The following is a 17,770-nucleotide window of genomic DNA, read 5'->3' as shown; positions in this document are numbered from 1 at the left end:
GTTCAAAGTATGATATTGATGTCACTTTGCATTGTCCTCCGAGGTGCAAAGGCTGGCTGCAATTCAAAGAGATTTTAGCTGAAAGGCAATTTGTTCCACTGGCTTGGAAAATGTGTACCAGGGAATGGAATGAGTGACACCTTCCCATAATGATCAGCACTGACCAGAAGCAGAGCACTGTGCTTGCACTGGGTACGGTACAACTCCCTCCCAAGTGTGTTTAACTGGAGGAATATTAAACAAACTTTTCTTGGAAAGAAAAGTGAAAATGCACTAATATGTCTGTTCCGTGATTGATTGGAAAGCAACAGAAAGACATATTGAAGAGCACATAGTGAAGTATTAGACCGTCGGCAAAGTTCACATCTTCAAAAACACTTTTAAATCATCACCACTGAGACAGTGAGTTGGTTGCCTATGGTAAGTCTTACATCAGCTTTCGCTGCTCTCACATTTTGTTAGGAACGGCAACCACAGCAGTGGTAAAGAGCGATTTTAAAATGTTGGGAAAATGGTGCACTGAGACAAAAAGGAAATGATGTAAGAGACTGCCTGGAAGCCAATGTTCTACCATCCTCCCTAGAGCAACAGGAGCCACTGTAACTGCCCTTCAATAATGCCGCAGGTATACTGAGTAGATAGAGAGAGGGAGGGAGGAAGAAACACAGACAAGGAAAAGGGCAGAAACAAAATATGAGAAGTGGTAAAAACAATATGAAGAGTCCGTTAAAGGACTTAATTGAGTGCTTATTATTGGCGACATTACGTTCTGTCTCTGTGAATACAGTTAAATGAAAAAAAAGCAAAAGAATAATATGAAGAATGTCCGATGAGACAACAGCACTGTCAACGTGTCGTCCTGGAGACATCATACCGACTATCGTAGAGCAATATGTAGTCAACTAGTGGTCTTTATTAGTTAGTGTGATTATATAGTCATGCATGTAGTGTGACATTATGACATATATGAGATAAGAGAATAATCACCAGAAAAGTGGTGGGGATTTTTGAGGGCACTATAGTGCATACATGTCGGTCCTAAAATCCTAAAATGAAATGGTGGACAGTGAATATAATGCACTATATACTATATTCAAAGTTCTGCACCTGACCCTGACTTATGAGCTCAATGTATGGTGCGTGAAGCAAAATTGAGGTGCATCCCTTCTCACACTAATTAAGTATTATATTATCAAGCTTTTTATTTAAGTAAGAATTCATTTTTCTTAAGTTTCAATGCACTTTTACCCTGGTTATGTTTGTGAGTTTGTGTTTCTTTCTCGTCCTCTATACTTCAGCGGGATTCAGGGAAAAGGTCTCAGACAATAAAAAAGGTTCATATGGTGCCTGAAGTTTGCCTGAAGTCAGTCCACATTTGAATAAAAGTTGGGAGGAAAACTGAATACATTTCAATGAAAAAGCGGAAGTCAATGAAAGAGAAGTTCAAGACATTAGTGATTTTTTAAAATTTGAGTTATGTGAAAATGGCAATGAATGACAACTACAGGGGGAGAATCAACATGTGATCAGCTTACATACATTATCAGAATAATATCTGTTGTATCCATGACAATGAATTCATGTTTAAGGGACACAAGTTGGCAGTAAGAAGCAGCTGTTTTACAAAAAAATCTACTTGTTGAAAACGTATCTATTTGAATGCTTGTCAGATGGGCATGACTCATCTAATAATATCAATGAACAGTAAGGACCGTTTACAACTAACCAGCCTGTGGTGACGGCCATGAATTGATGCTTTAAGAATATGGAAAACTGGTTTTCTCTAAAGAAATGACTCATTGAACAATACCATCATATTACAATGCTATTCCTATACTTGCATACAAATTGAATATGAAGAAATATAATGTATTTATTCAAATAATTATTTAGTTAACATGTTTTGATTCAGTTGAGATGGGATGTGTGTGGCTGGCTTACTTGTAATGTCTTATCAACACAATCTGTCGCAAGAGAAATGTGCTTGTCCAGTATTAGATTGGAAAATCACTGCTGGGGCTGTGCTATTACGGTTCTCTGCATTTGCAACAAGGAGGTTATGTAAAGGTACATACTATTCAATGTGACAATGGTGATGTGATATTGTTGTAAAGGTACGCATTTTATGTACAAATCAATTGTTATTGTATATCAGCTGAGATTTTTCACATCAAAATGTGTATATCTTCTCAACAATTGGCTCAACTGATCAACACATTTGTACCTTCGTATCACCTAATTCAAAAAGACCCATCTGTGTGACTTGATATAATTATACAAAGTGTTATTGTTTTTGTAAATTCAAATTTTTAATTTGATGAGCAATATATTTGTTTGTTTTTCCAGCAATGTCTTCCAGAAATACTTCTAGGAGAGAGAGAGAGAGACCACATTTTTTAACAGCTAGGATGAACTGAAATAAAACAGCTACCATGTGACAAAACTGGAACCAATCGTGGTTTCTTCCCCCTTAAGATTTCTGAAACAATGCTGCACAATTTGTTTAATTGCATTTACAATAGGCATGTTTCTGTGCTATGGTCTGACCAATCTTAATAATTGTGTTCACATGGATACTAGTGGTAAGAAAGTGGTAAGAAATGAATAATCGCAGCTTTGACAAATGCACTAAGAGCTCGCTGAAAAGCACCCTTGTTCAGGATATGGTGAGGGTTGAGGACAGCAGGGATGTTGACAAATTAGTTTCACAAAATCATACAGTGTTTAAAAGGACAATTAAATAGGGATGTCTAAAAAGTAGAGAGAGAAACAGATAAAAAAATGAGAGGTATGCTGCATCTCTTCAATTATTCATGAGGACTGGCCAGCTGTCTGACATTGGAATGAGGGAGAGACAAGAGGTCAGAGAGGAGGAGGAGAGAGGGATGAGACATAAGACTGAAGTGAAGGGGACGAAAGAAGGACAAAATGAGAAGAGGGGAAAGTGATAAACGTTTCAAAGAAGAAAGCTGAAGTTACTGAAAATAATATACATGAAGGGTAACAGAGGAGAGAAGACAGGTTGGACAGTAACCAGTGAAGCAGGTTATTGGACGAAAAGCAGAAATGTGAGACTAACGGGAATTTACAAGGTGAAAGAAAGCAGAGAAGAAAGAGGACAGGAAAAAACATGCGAGAAAACAGGAGCTGATGGATGAAGAACAAGGGAGAGGAGGTGAGAAAAGGAAATTCACTTGAATGAACAGAGAGAGAGAGAGAGGTTACACAGGAGAGGTTGAAATTTAAGAAAGGGGAGGCAAGGAGGCATGTCTAAATGGAGTTAGACATTACAAATACGAGGTTGCAAAGGATAGAGATAAATGAGAAAGCAGTGACTGGAGAAAGGAGGGGATGGAGAACAGAAAAGAAGAAAGAGAACTGAAAGTTTCACATAAAGATAGAACTCAGATGAGGATAAAACAAAGAGGAAGGTGCACAAGATATGAGTGGCGAGGTTTGGCAGACCTGAGAGGAGTAGACAATAGGAAAAGAGAGGCCAAGTCAAAAAACACAGAGGAGAGGGGGACAAAGAAACCTAGAGCAGGTATTTCTGTGCACCTCTCTATAATTAGACCACACGCTTTTTGGTGGTACAGGAACATCACAAAGAAACAGATATAACTTTCTACTGTCTGGGCACTGTTGTTTTGGCCCTGGTCCTCCATATTGGCTGCTTGGATTGCTGGTAATACTTTATTTTATGTGCAATCTACTGCGTCACAAGTCCATGTGAATGTGAGCACCTGCAAAATGAAAAAAGGGCGCTGTAAAAATAAATGATTGGAAACAAGTCAAAAAAGTTGGAAAGCGCATTATCCACAACAGATAGCTGTTTATTCCAAGTGCTTAGTGCAAAACCCTGGTACACTGGTACTTTTAATCTCATAACACGCCCACGCACTCAAACGGAAACACACACACACACACAATAGCAGAGCCAGTAAACACAATTTAAAATGTCAATGTAATAACAGGACAATACAGGTGTTTCAAAGTGGAGAAAAGAGACTAAGAGGGCTGGTTGCTACAAAAGAGGAATGGGGAGAGAAGAAAAGAGGAGGAGGAGCAGCGGAAGTGGCTCAGAAAAAGAAGGGACCTAAAGGGAGGAGTGAAAGGACATGTAACAGAGGGACATGTAAATCAAAGAACGAGGCACTTGGCACTGAGAGCGGATGACGTTCGTCCACAGATGCTGCAGGCCTGTTGTAGTGCACTTTGAATTGGCGGACAAAGCCATTCCCAAATTTCAGTAATGATCGAGGAATTACAGAGCTAAACCTTTCAGGAAAAGCATATGTCAGGATGCTATAACATAAATTCTGGCTGATTGTTAAATCACACGAACGATGTAGGATCTGTTTTGGAAAAATGGATCAGCATGTTACCCATTTGAAGTTATTTCAGCAGGGATGGGGATTTGCTAATATTGTCTACTTGTGTTTTAGGGTTTAGTAAAATGCTTGAGACAATGTTACCCAGAGATTTCTGTCTGCAAAAGTATGAGGTGTCAGAACAATCACGTTTCTCCAAGCGAGGTGAGGTGGACTCCTTTTTTGTGTTTGTATTAAACATTAGCAGCAGTGACATTAGCTTGGTATTTCTGATGTTTGCAGATGATGTGACTATTATCTTTGATTCCCCCGGAGAGGTTTAGTGTGTTTGTCTTTGGATACGAATCAGCAGCTTCATGGCTGAAACCATTCAGTAGTTGTTTGCTTGTTCAATGAAGATGAGCAACTGCCACGGGGCAAAATGTTTAGGAAACTTGGAGCTGACCATAGCACACAACCCCTGCCACCCCTCTATCCATGCGTTACCCTCCTCACCTCTTGCCACATTATTGCGGACACAGCTAATGTCCTCGACGAGCACATTAAAGAATGAATCTGAACCTATACCCACAGACACAATCCATAACTCCCACTGCTAGTTGTTTGCATTGGTGACAGTAAGTAGTCAAAAATGAGATTGTAGTTGCCGTTGATTGAAATAGGGATGGCTGGTCTGACACTTCATGAGTGTAAGAATGAAAGAAGTCTGCTGGCAAACAGCAAGACCTTGATGTTGATTAAAAGGAACCATTTTAGGCAGCTCTGGCAAATGGTAATACAGCGTTGCCAGCCTACTGAGAGGGGGCTCTGAGGGAAAACCAGGACCAGCAAGTGAGGCTAAATCTCTCCCATGGCCTTAACTGTCACTCGGGATCACTCAGAAGAAGCTGTAAGAGCTTCCCACAAAAGTAACATCTGGGCTGCTCTTCTTATGCTGTTTCCAATCAATGAACAAATTGTGCCTTGGTTAAATGACTAGAAAATCACCTGGATAAGCAAACAGAAAATGGATGACTGAATGGAAATTACTTTGCATCAACAATTTCTATTGCAGCCAATAAAGTAATTAAAAATGAAACTGTGGGTGAGAGAGAGAGAGACATGATGGCGATAAAGAGAAAAATCAGAGGTAATAGAAAAGAGAAGAGAATAAAAATACAGCGCAAATGGATAGTAAACTCTCCCCTTTAATACAACCCTTCCAGAAAATTGCATGTTTACTTACTGGCCTGTAGTCTGTATGAAAACGACTTATTTGTTCCTTCAAAATAACTGGTTTCCTTCGGTTGAAAGTGGCACAGAGCTGAATGCTAACATACTCACCTTAGTTTAGCATGTTAGCATGCTAACATTTGCAAAGCTACAGCTAAGGCTGATAGGATTGTTATTAGCTTAGCAGATATTTTGTCGTATAACCAAGTTTTAGACAAATTAAAATGTTAACCTGATGATAGTGCTGGATTGAAAGTTAAGTGGTCACAAAACATATTACAATTCTGTCTGAGAGAGACATGAATGTGCCTACCAAATTTCATGGCAATCCATCCGAAACTGTCAACATTTTTTACTGAAAACCAGCAACGTCAACCTGCTGGTGTCATTAAAGGAAAAGTTAGGGGCTTACCAAAGTCATTAAGCTTCATTCTCAGGGGATCATGACAATCGGTACCAACTTTCTGTCAGGATGCTAAACTTGTGGAAAATGGGTTAAGCATGCTGACTGAATGTGCGACTGCACTTCTCGCATGTGTCATGTGTTACGGAAGGAGACATGTGTGTAGTAGTTTCTATATCATGTCAAGTGAGTGACCCTGTCACTAAATTTAAGGAATAATTGGCAATTCGGGCCCTTCATTCGGTTAAAAGTGGGATAGGAAAGGATTAATTTAATGTGAAAATTCAGAGATTCCATCAGTCTCTTTAAATCACCAAAACAAACGTATTAAAAATCCTTGACTCTCAAGGTGATGATACATTACAGCAAATGTTTGAGTTTTCATTACCGGCAACTGGGTTAAAATCAATGTGAATAATGTAGTAAGCAGGAACCAAATATGATAATCACTGTTGGCCGTGCTTCTTGGATATAATGGCCTTTAGCTTAGTAAGAATTCATTCAGTTGAAGAAAGAAAATGACAGAGCACCATTGGCCTTTAAGCATTTCGGTGTGTCTTGTTTTTTGATAGACTGAGATAAAAGAGGAAAGGAGGACAGATAGTGGGGAGAGAAAGAGAGAAGAAGGGATAGCCGGAGGGAGTGTTGAGAATGCAGAGAAGAGGGAAAGAAGGAATGAAAGGGTGGAAGGGTAGAGGTTATGTTGTAGACAGCAGAAGAGGGGTTTAAAAGCAGGAAATGTCTGCTAAACATAATTCAACTGAATAAGTAAGTAATCAGGTAGAACATCTGTTCAGATTTGAAGATATCAGCTGTAACAACACAACAGATAACAGTGTATATTAGATTGTATTCAGGATTAGCTATTCATGTGCTCTAAATTTTCAGGTCACCAAGACTGTAGTGCACACAAATAAACAAGTATTGAAACGGGGACTGTGTTAAAACAGTGAAAAGCCTGTTTATCATATATCAAATAGCCAAATAAAATATTCTTAGTGTCTCCTCCACTGTTGCTTGGAGAAACTGGCGGTTTTACCTCAGATTATCAGCTTTCTGAAAAAAGACTTCTTTCTGGATTTACTTTACTTGTCGCATACTTGTTTCCCAGAAGAATAAGGAACGTCATATTGATTCATGGAAGTCACGTGCAAATACATGCACTGACTGTTGAGCTCCTCAACTGCATACAGAAGCAGCTGTGTGACCCGTTGACATTTCACTTGCTAAATAGCGAACAAAAAGAAATGCATACTATAAGCCATACAATGTAACAATATAAAGCCTAAGTAGGCACCAGCAACACAAATGCCTGGAAGTCTTCTGACTTCCTGACCCCTCTTATTTTGTCTCCCAGTTGTCTGCATTCATTTTCTACCCCATACTCCGTGCAGTCTTCTTTATATTTCACATATAATTCGGGTGAAATAAAGTTCACATTAGCCAGTAACTGCACTCTTTTGGCAGACTGACATTATTTAGAAGGAAGGTTTCAAAGCAGCAAACTGGGTATCCAGGACATAATCAAACAAATTAGTCAAAAGTTACAAAAAAAAGTATGATAGTTTAGTGGTCCAAAAGCAGGATACAAGGAATGAAATAAGATGATATGGCCATAATTCCATTCTGACAGGAATCAAATCATCACTTTGTCCAGTGGGTCAAAAGTCAAATCAATCAGGCACTTATATAAGTTTGTGTCTCTGTCTGTGTGTGTGTGTGTGTGTGTGTGTGTGTGTGTGTGTGTGTGTGTGTGTGTGTGTGTGTGTGTGTGTGTGTGTGTGTGTGTGTGTGTGTGTGTGTGTCAACCAGTCAACCCGACATTCAAACAGCCAGATAGCAGACAGGAACATAGAACAGGAAATTGCTTTTGGGACAGCCAATCAGAAAAAGCTCACGGTAAACAGGAAGAACCCGTCACAGTGGTCCTGTCAGGTGTCAGTCATTTCACAATGACCTGCCCACATGCCTCAGTGTGAATGTCATTCATCGCTTAATCCCACCTCTGGAGAAAAGGATTTAGGATTGTAAAAGATACAGAAGCCCATTTAGGTTTATTTTCATATGATATATTCATATAATTACATTGTTTTAGGCCATTGTTTTATTGAACTTTCATTCAATTTACAAGGCATCTGAGTGACCTTTGGCGCCTGAAATTGGGACCTTTGTTGCATACCGCCTTTCTCGCTTCCTCTCCGTTTTTGACCTGTCACATACGTAGGTCATAAAAATCATTTTAAAAAAGGCAAAAGAAAAAAACACATACATAACTATACTGTTATTGTTGTGTACAAGAGGATATCAAAATAAGTTTACTGTGATGGTAAACCTTGTATACATTTTAGATACAAATTATTTTCCTCATATCATTTCATACTTGTGTAGTGTTTATCTGAGAATTTAAATAAGATACTCCTTGAAATTACTTCAATGAATCCTCTAACAAATATAAAATGAAACACAAGGTGTTGCATCAAAAGGCTCCAGTTGCTGCAGTCACTGTTTCCCATGTGATAAAACCTCGGGTGTGCTCCGTATCTTCCCCCTGCATTGCAGAGGGTGGGTTGACAGTGGTCCTTGAATGTTATACTGTCAGAGACGAGCTATGTGTGTATGCGTGTGCAAAGTTGAGTGTGTGTGTAATCTGTCAGAGCCGAGAGGAAAGATCAACAGCTCACACAGCTAGAGGGCCACTTAAGACCTGACACTGACACGCACGCTGTATCATGAGGATGTGGTGGCTGATGTGTACCGCTCTGCGGGTGACAGGACTAAACATGCAATTATTCTCCATTCCTTTTGTTTCCAACTGGTGCTCTCCTTCATTTATGTATGTGTCAACCTATCATCTGTTCTTCTGCAAGTTGGGCCACAATCATGAACCATTTCCTCACATGGAAGACAATGTCATCTATCAGTTAAAGTCAGGAGGAAGTTTAAAGTGGGAGGCAGTTTCTGCAGGACACGGTGATGTGTAAATGCTTTTTAGGAATCACATATACCAGGGAGAGGTGAGATTAATACAAAATAAGATTCTAAAAGTATATTGCCACGTGAGAATGCCATGTGAGCTTCTGCAGTTTCGCTGATGATTTCTTTATTTGTAGTGATTTTCTTTAGTGTTCATTTTTAGCCATATTTATGACACACTGAAACCCAGCAGTCCACTACCATCGATTTCTGAGCAGCCTTGGCTCACAGGTATGTATGTTGTTATTACTGAGGGAGGCCAAACTGCTTTCCCCTCTCTAGATTTCTCAAGCATTCACAGCAACTTGAAACAGCGACAACCCTGCATGCCTAACAGTTAAGCTGCCTCCAACCCTGCCAAAACACACCTAAACCTTTACTGGAGATGCTATATTCTAAACAAATCAACATGAATACCAACAGCGCTATAAATTTAAAAAGCAGAGTGGGTTCTTGTACAACAAAGTTTTCAAATGTGACCACAGGAAATGGGAGTGAAAACAACAATTTATCACCTTCCCTGTGGGATTTGAATAAAACAGGAAAATCAACAGGACTCCTGTGCAGCTAATCAATCAGTAGTCGTATCTGTCCTCCTGAACAGCATCCTTAGTCCTCTTTTAATGCCCCCCCTTGCAAGTTAGAGAAAAGTGCAGTGAAAACAACAACTGTTCTCTATATTGTGAACACGTAAGCCCACAAAACAATAATGCCTCCAGGCTTCTAATTCTTTGAGAGTAGAATTATGTGTCCCAACCTGAAACACAGAACAAAGCTGCGGCTTCTTGTGTGTGTTTGTTATCCTCTAGCTCTGAAACACGAATGCTAAGTACATGCGATTCACCTTTCAAATGTCAATGGTGACTGCGTGTGTGTGTCTGTTTTTATTATGGTCCAACTCAGCATGTGGTGTCACTCCTGCTGTTTTTTACAAAGACTTGTTTGCCCTCCAACATGACTATTTATCTACTCGACATTGTAGTCTGCTTATAGAACGTATCTCACCATATGCTTGGTGCGTCTGTCCCGCTGATTTCCAGGAAGTCGTACTTGTCCTCTAATAAGAAGTCGTTGAAGACGAGAGCTATAGTGTCCCCGGGTTCAGAGAGGATTGACCACGTACAGTCCAGGTTGTTGTCATACTCTGCAGGGTATCCAGGGCTGGTTATTGAACCTGCAGTGCCTCGCAACGTACCGCCACATGCTCCCTCCGCTGGAGAGAGAGGTAAGGATAAGAAGACAGGTAGGTTTTATATTTCAAACTTTTGGTGCATCCTCTCCTGGGTTGGCTTGATCATTTCCTAGTTATCTGTTATAGAATTGTATTCATTAAAGAGCATTTTGGAGAAAAAAAACAATGTTCACAAGGGTTATTTCCCTTTTATCATGTTAATTTCTTGTGTGCATACAATTCAAATTGTTTTATTGTTACTTTTTTCAGATTGTAATTTGTAAATGTGTTGATTGCGTTATTCTGTATGAAAGGTGCTACTCAAAATGTTTTTTTTGTTTCCATGCTAAGTTCAATAGCTGAATTGCGTGTGTAATGTATGTACTTAGATTCATTGATTTTGAGATAAATTAACACAATTCACATGTTAATAAGAATATTGCAACTAAAACAACAATAATACTCATTTTCATCACCATCCTCATCATCAATTATATCACAGTTACATCTTCAAACTCTTAAAGTAATTCATGTGAAAAAAAGGAAATATTATACATCAGCAAAGAAGCAGTAAGCCAATCATTTAATTGAATCCTCTGAAAAACAAAACTAAATATTGAAGTGTGCTTTTCAGTGATGTATCACAAGATACGGAATCACTGAGCTGAGCTGTTCAACCATCTACTGGCGCTGATGGTTAAAACCTGGACAGAACTGTTCTAGTCTGTAGACTAATGAACCATCAGAATGGCTTTGCTTGAGCATTTTGGGCTCCATCTGGTTCATTCAATGGTTTGTTAAGCTGTGCTTTAAAAGTAATCAATACATTGCGGCTTTCATCTTCCTCCGGCCTGTGACCTCATGTTAAGGTCCTTCAATTCTCACGACCCAAACAATTGTTTATTTTTCCTTACATTTTATCCTGCTTTTCTTGTTTGGCATTAGGAATTTTGAGAAATACATTTTGGGACATGCAAGTTGTCATGTATGGAAAGGTATGAGATATTTGTATGATCTATTTCAAGAACGAGAGGAAATGGCTTCAATGTGGACATATAAAAGGGAGAAGAATAAAAGAAAGAAAGGCACAAAATATACACAAAGAACACAAACAGACTGAAAGACTGAAGGAAAGAGGGGAAGAAAGAAAGAAAACATCTTACCTCTACAAAATGGTGACGGGAAGTCCCACTGTGCTCCGCTGCCAGCTGATACAATACATGTGAGGATACTGTGTCCTTCCAATACAAAACCTGACTCACAGCTGTATCGGATCTTGTCCCCCATGTTGTAACGCAAGCCATGAATGACCCCATTTGGGATGAGGCCGGGGGTGCCACATGTGTGGCTGGGCAAGACTGAAACACAAAGAAAAAGACAGAGAAAAATTAAACTTAAGTATATCATATCGAAAATAAAGCAGAAAAAATTATATTTGTGACCCAACATAACTAATCGCATATGTCTATGAGGTAAAGGCATGTTGAATCAAAGACTGATTTCAGCTTCTCTGAATGTTTCATTTGAAAAAAGGTTTACTTGCCAGAAGAGGTAAAACTATAAAAATATTTCCCAAGAAAAAAGCAAAGAAAGTAGCAAGTATCTTCTCCTGACCCCCAGGTTAAGAGCCATGTTTCAACAACAGTTTTAACAATATCTCTTGAATGTAAATTGGTAAATGATGTGATGATTCACATAAAACTAACTGAATGTCAAACAAATCTCAGAATATCAACAACGATTTACATATGAATCATTCCTATTCACAGTGGAAACGGACCAAATATTAACCATCAGAATCAAAAACGTAAAAAAAAGAAAGATGTTGTTTGTTTAAAAATATGTGAACGTGACTGAGTGGTATTTAGATGTCTGGCTAGCATTTATTTCTCCAGTGTGCATCTGTCTGTGATGACAGAGCTCTACAGTGGGAGCAGCTAAAGGCAGCTCATGGTCTAACCAGGCCAATATCAATCTGTGACTGTTGCCAACAGCTCTACAGAAGGGGCATCAGCACAGTACAACCTGGATGATCTCCACAGTATCTGACCCCGGTGTACACTGTGTGCTGTGTGTATTTGTATAACTGGAGCATGTTAACTTGCTGGGTGTGTACTGTGTGCATTGTAATGTGTATCCAAATGGCTAATTTTAATGTGTGCATGTATGTGCATGCACAGTGCAGTGTGTGTCTACACGTAAGGGGTATTCAGTCAGTCAATCTGTGTGTTTGTGGATGCTGTTCCAATTAAACGCTAGCATGGTGATTAGACAAAGCTTCACCATGAGACCCTGAGAACTAGGACAGAGAGAAAGAGGGAGGGGTGTGGGGTAAGAGGAAGACAAAGAAGAAGAGGAAGTGGAGAAAAAAAAGAAAGGAGGATGTAGAGATAGACAGGAGACAGGAGAAAGAAGAGGGGGAAAGAGTAGCAACAGAATGATGGAGGGAGGGAGAGGGGGAGAGGAGGGGAGGAGGAGGAGACAGGAAAGGGTAAAGACGAAGACTCCAGTCAGACAGGAAAAGAGAGAGGTGAACTAATTACAGTGGGCCCTAAACATGTATAATTTACACTAATTGACTCATTATTCGGATTGTATGAAGTCATGCATCAGAGGCAAGTTACTCACACTCAGCTGACCATGCCGTCCTCTGTGCAAACATGCTGCCTGTTTTTGTTTTAACAAGGTAAGACACACAATCTAATTCAGAACATAAACTAAAGCACTGACTGAAGGATGGGAAGAAGGAGGAAAAGAGAAAGAGAGAATGAGATAAGCAACGGAAAGAAGAGAGACTTTACAAAAAGAATGCGTCTGAGCCAAGTCGTTAGTCACACTTATGTGACCGCACAGTCCTGTGTCTGCCAGGTGAGCCAGCTTGGTACACAAAGGTATTCCCTCAGTTAGACTGATGTCTGGAATAATCAGGGGGTATTTGGGCAGGATAGTGTTCACAAGTGTTGTCAGTATCCAGCTAGTTTCATACTTTAGAAAACAATTTAGAAATTGTAAACATTTTGGCAATAAAGTGTTCTCTTTTCAGCCATAAAATATTGAACAGTAGAGTCTGGTTTGCTGGGACGAGATTTTTAAAATCACAACATAATCTTTGGGTTGTTGTTCAAAACTGTGTATTGAATGCAGTGCTGAAGTGTGAGATACGGTATATGAAGTGTAGCTTAATTTTGGCAACATTTGGCAGCTGACATTACCCACTTCTAAAGGACTTCATATGCATATACATGTTTACTGCAGGTGATGGCTTTATAGCTGTATTTAAGGGGATTTGATATTAAAGGAATAGTCCTCAGAACCACAACTGTTTGTTTTTTAGCCACATCAACTTTTAGGCAGCAATCTAGCGTTGCTATAACGAGTAAATGATATTGAAATGGGGGAGTTTAATATGGATTATTAAGTGTATTAAAGTTACCAAACAAATAACAGAAACAAATTAACATTTTTTACTTTAATCAAACAATACTGTGTCTTTTTAATTCAAATGCAAATTGAATTCTCCTGTTTTGTCCAACTAGAAATAAATTAGCATGTTACAAAAATAGATAATCATGAGATATTTTTTAACAGCACCAGCTTTGAAGACACATTGCTGATGGCACTACCAAATGCAGGTAACATAATACTTCTGTGCCCATGCAGTAGCTTAGTGTAATGGCAGACCTAATAAACTGATTATAAAAGATAATGTCTGATTCCTCTCGGCGTACTGTATGGGCTGTACTGTAGGTCTAAGCAGGGCTTGCAGGCACTCATGCTATGGTAAGACGATTTTAAACATATAAGTGTTACACTTTTGTCTCAACCCGACCTAATTGTTGTCTCTTGTCTTGAATGTTCAGATCAATATTCATAAGACAATCAGTGAGTTATTTTCACTACAAATTCAGATAACAAATGATAAATTGCTTGTTTAATGTTGCCATCAATAATCAGTATTATCTCCGGTTACTGCAACTTATTTACAAGGTAGTTGGAGAGAGTAATACTGGCTTTGTGCACACAGTGCTTTGATTTGTTTGCCTTGTTTTTAATCAGCACTATACTAATTTGTTTAGCTGTAACCTCTTGCCAGGGAAAGTTCACATTAGCCGCTCGCAATTGTATTCAGGAGCATAATCACTTTGATTACTTAATATTGGATAACTCCTTTGTTTTTAATTTCATCTTATTCTAACAATTTACAAGTCAAGGTCATTTGGGGTTATTTACAACATTACAATTATGGACCAATCACAATACTAAACATGGTCAGATGTGTACAAGGAACTGCTGTTTGCTCATGATGAGCACAGAGGACAGTGCAGTCCTCATTATCTCATTACAGCTGATTTAGTAGGAATTCAATGTTCCAAACACAGAAGTACAGCATACACACTTTTTCATATCACTTAGAAGGTTTACAGTCTTAGATACAAAGATACAAAATGACTGTATATCTGAAATCAAAAGCTTGTTGCTAGGGTGGTACTCTATACAGGTACTGCCTTTCTTGCAAGTTAATTCATAATTATGCATCCAGATTACTATATTATACTATCTTACAGCCCTGCACTTCCCTCCTGGAACTTTCACTGTTACAGTATAGTATATAACTATAGTCATATGACTCTGTAGACAGCCATGTGTTTCCTTCTATACCAACCTGGTCTGACTCCAACTAAAACGCTGACTGTCGGTCACAGTGCCACTTACTCAGTCAGTCAAGTTACCCTCAAGCACAATCTTTTCCTGAACCTATCGATGTGGTATGTTACTGAAACCTATCTTCCTGTGAAGACGGACGTTTATCTTAAAAAAACTGTGTGTTGGTGGGGAAGTACTTTTTCCACTTGCACCACCCACCATCAATGGAGTAACTTTCTGTTAGTGTGTGTGTGTGTGTGTGTGTGTGTGTGTGTGACAGATGACACTCCTCTGTTGCAGCTGTCCCTTCCGGCCCTTCACAGCCTCAGGGCAGGTCAGTGTGTTGCTATGGTAACTCTGGGACAGGGCAACATTTTAATAGTGATACAGAAGTGAGTTTCGGGGGCGAAAAGGTGATGACATCAAGGCTGAGCAGCACTGACGCTAGCATTCAAAGTGTGGTGAATGTCAGAGAAGACTACAAAGAGGAAGGACAGAGAAAGAGTTAAGAGAGGAAGGAAAACTTGAGTTAAGGAGAAAAGAACAAAAATGAAGGAAGACGGGAGTAAAAGACGAGAGCCAGAAGGAGTGAGGAAGTGAGGGAGACAGGAAGAGGAGGATGAGAGAGGTTCTGTTCAATTATCTTGCAGAAATTTTGAACACAAACAAAGTATCATATTGTAAGTTTGATCTTTTCCAATGTATTATTCCCCCTCCTATACCATTAAGTTTCTCTATAACCCTACAATCCTCATAACAATGAGTCTTTGGAAAGAGTTTACTATAACAGACGTGTGAATGAACATCAAACCTAAGACCCTTTCTTGTTGTTCACAATGCAAACTGTTAACACTCACTAACCCCAGACATGGTCTGCCTTTCTAAGTTAGTGTTCAGTTAGAACCGCGTCTACGTTGAAACTGTATCTGTCTATGTGTCATAAGAAGTTTCTTAAGCAAGGTGCTCTGCACTTCCTCTACAATGCTCTCTCCTACAGTATAACTATGCAGTGACACATAACCATCCACTAAAAATAGCAAAGCAAACAGCTGCTTGAATCTGTTATTGATGCACTAAAGCAGTTGCTACTGGATAGAAGCCAGCCATCATAACCTCTTGCTTTCCCCCCCCGTGGTTAAAATGCGGTGCACTAGGGGCAGACAAACAATAATCCAATTCCAAATAGAACATGCAATGCAAATTCATTTATATTCAATAAAAATGTATAAATACTCGACTCGTTTTATTAGGTGATAATCGTACATAATGTATTTATTCCAAAAGACTGTGTGAGCGATGCCGTTTGTGCCGTCACTCCTTGAAAACACATGGGATGCAAGTGGAAGATGACCCTGTAATTACCTGACAGAAACAAAACAACTGGAGTGAACTATATTTGTATCCACAGCATGTAACCTGCCACAAGCCAAAGTTGGAACAGATGTTGTGTCAAATCTAGCTCCTCATACCTGGCCAAAAAAACAAAGTTTCTAGTTTGGTTTCCAGGGGGCTGTATAGTTAAAACCAAGCGGAACCAGAACAAATGTCAGACCGTGTGCACAAATTGCCAAACAGGGATTTGGACAGATGTTAGCATTTTAAATTTGTGTGGGAAAATTCATCTTTTAGAGTGATTAAAACTTTGCAGGATTAGTTAACTTTTTTCAATAAAAATAGTTCTGGACCCTATTGCATGCAGCTTAACGCAAACAAATCAGGTTGGTGAAATGCAAAGTAATCTTCTCCAAATTAAATACATTTAAAAAACCTGTCACAAGTCACTCATTCTTGCACCAAAAGCCTTAATCAGTAAACTTTGGAGTATAGATGTTTGATCTTCAGACTAACAAGTGAATTTATACTATACTACAATAGCAGATTTTGCACACTCAACACCCTAGTATACAGTAAGTTTTGAGAAAAAGTGCATACAACATCATTTTCCCTGCCCACCATCCATCACTTTGAGTCTGAACAAATCACTTCCCATTGACAACCCTACTGGGACTCTGAGTTCACAATGAAAACATCTTTCAATAGGTGCAATCCATAACCCATTAACACCTCTACTCAGTTCCCATGGTGTACATGTATTAACAAATAGCAATCGCCATACTCTTTTAATCTGTGATTCTTGATGTAGAGTTGTTGCTGTTGGAAAGATGCCAAAGCCCCTGAGCTAAATGGACTCCCCAGTACCGCAAGTGCTCCCATGGTGTAAATGTATTAACAGCTTCATTGACACATTGAACATAATAACTCTAACCAACTAAACACTAATGGGGCTCCTGGCTAACTGTGGCCTAGGGCCAAAGCTGAGCGGAGGACCCTCACCTCCTGCTGCGCTCCCCTAGTTTTAATGTGTTAACAGCTACCGCGATATTTCCAGCAGCTAATCATATACATTGAAGGGGTATTCCATCGTTTGAGCACACCTTTGCTCCCACCACTGTAGCCCTTTAAATTGATTTTCACTATTTTTTAGGGAAATGTGTAAGAGGATCATTGACTTTCAGGGCAGTGCCCCTTTAAATTGAGTTACCAAATGTGTTGGTTGCCAGCCAAAGCAGTTAGCTTTAACATGGAGACAAATTACTCAAGAATAACTTTCCAGTGGGGATACGAAGGTTACATAGCTGCCAATGGTTTCTCTGTATATAATTACTTGTTAAAGAATCCAATTTACCCGATTAGGTTAAGCAGGTTATGGATGTATATACTGTGCTATTCTTTACTGCAAACAGCAGTGTGATTTTATTTTGCAACATAAAATACAACCTACAATGGTACACTACAATTCATTAGCAACTCATCGTAAACCAGTATGCGTTTGTGTAAGTATTAGCATCTTGAGTAATGTTTCCAATCGTAACCTTTACAGTCAGGCTCTAGCGAGGACGTTTTCTAGCAAACAGCACTTAGGCACAAGACACCAAGGGACGTCTACTTTGACGATGCTCGTGTGTGTGCTTACAGTTCATTCAGTTCATATTCAAAGCAGCATGCGGCACTGTACGTCCCAATGATATTACAGAT

The 17,770-nt window shown here is 39.3% G+C and overlaps 1 protein-coding gene across 1 annotated transcript in view; it reads right to left on the bottom strand.

Annotated features, from left to right (window-relative positions):
• The window catches only part of LOC306699065 (CUB and sushi domain-containing protein 1-like), a gene marked incomplete at both ends in the record, with an annotated part of 346,947 nt that overhangs the window by 156,553 nt on the left and 172,624 nt on the right, over positions 1 to 17,770 (bottom strand). Inside the window, 2 exons of the mRNA XM_079163564.1 lie at positions 9,925 to 10,132; positions 11,254 to 11,448. Of these exons, the coding sequence (XP_079019690.1) occupies positions 9,925 to 10,132; positions 11,254 to 11,448 (403 nt within the window). The remainder of the gene's footprint in view (positions 1 to 9,924; positions 10,133 to 11,253; positions 11,449 to 17,770) is intronic.

Source organism: Pholis gunnellus (genome assembly GCF_910591455.1).
Source record: "Pholis gunnellus genome assembly, chromosome: 1".
NCBI classification, from domain to species: domain Eukaryota; kingdom Metazoa; phylum Chordata; class Actinopteri; order Perciformes; family Pholidae; genus Pholis; species Pholis gunnellus.
Note: the sequence above shows the minus strand (reverse complement) of the source record. Positions and strands in the feature narration are given on the sequence as shown.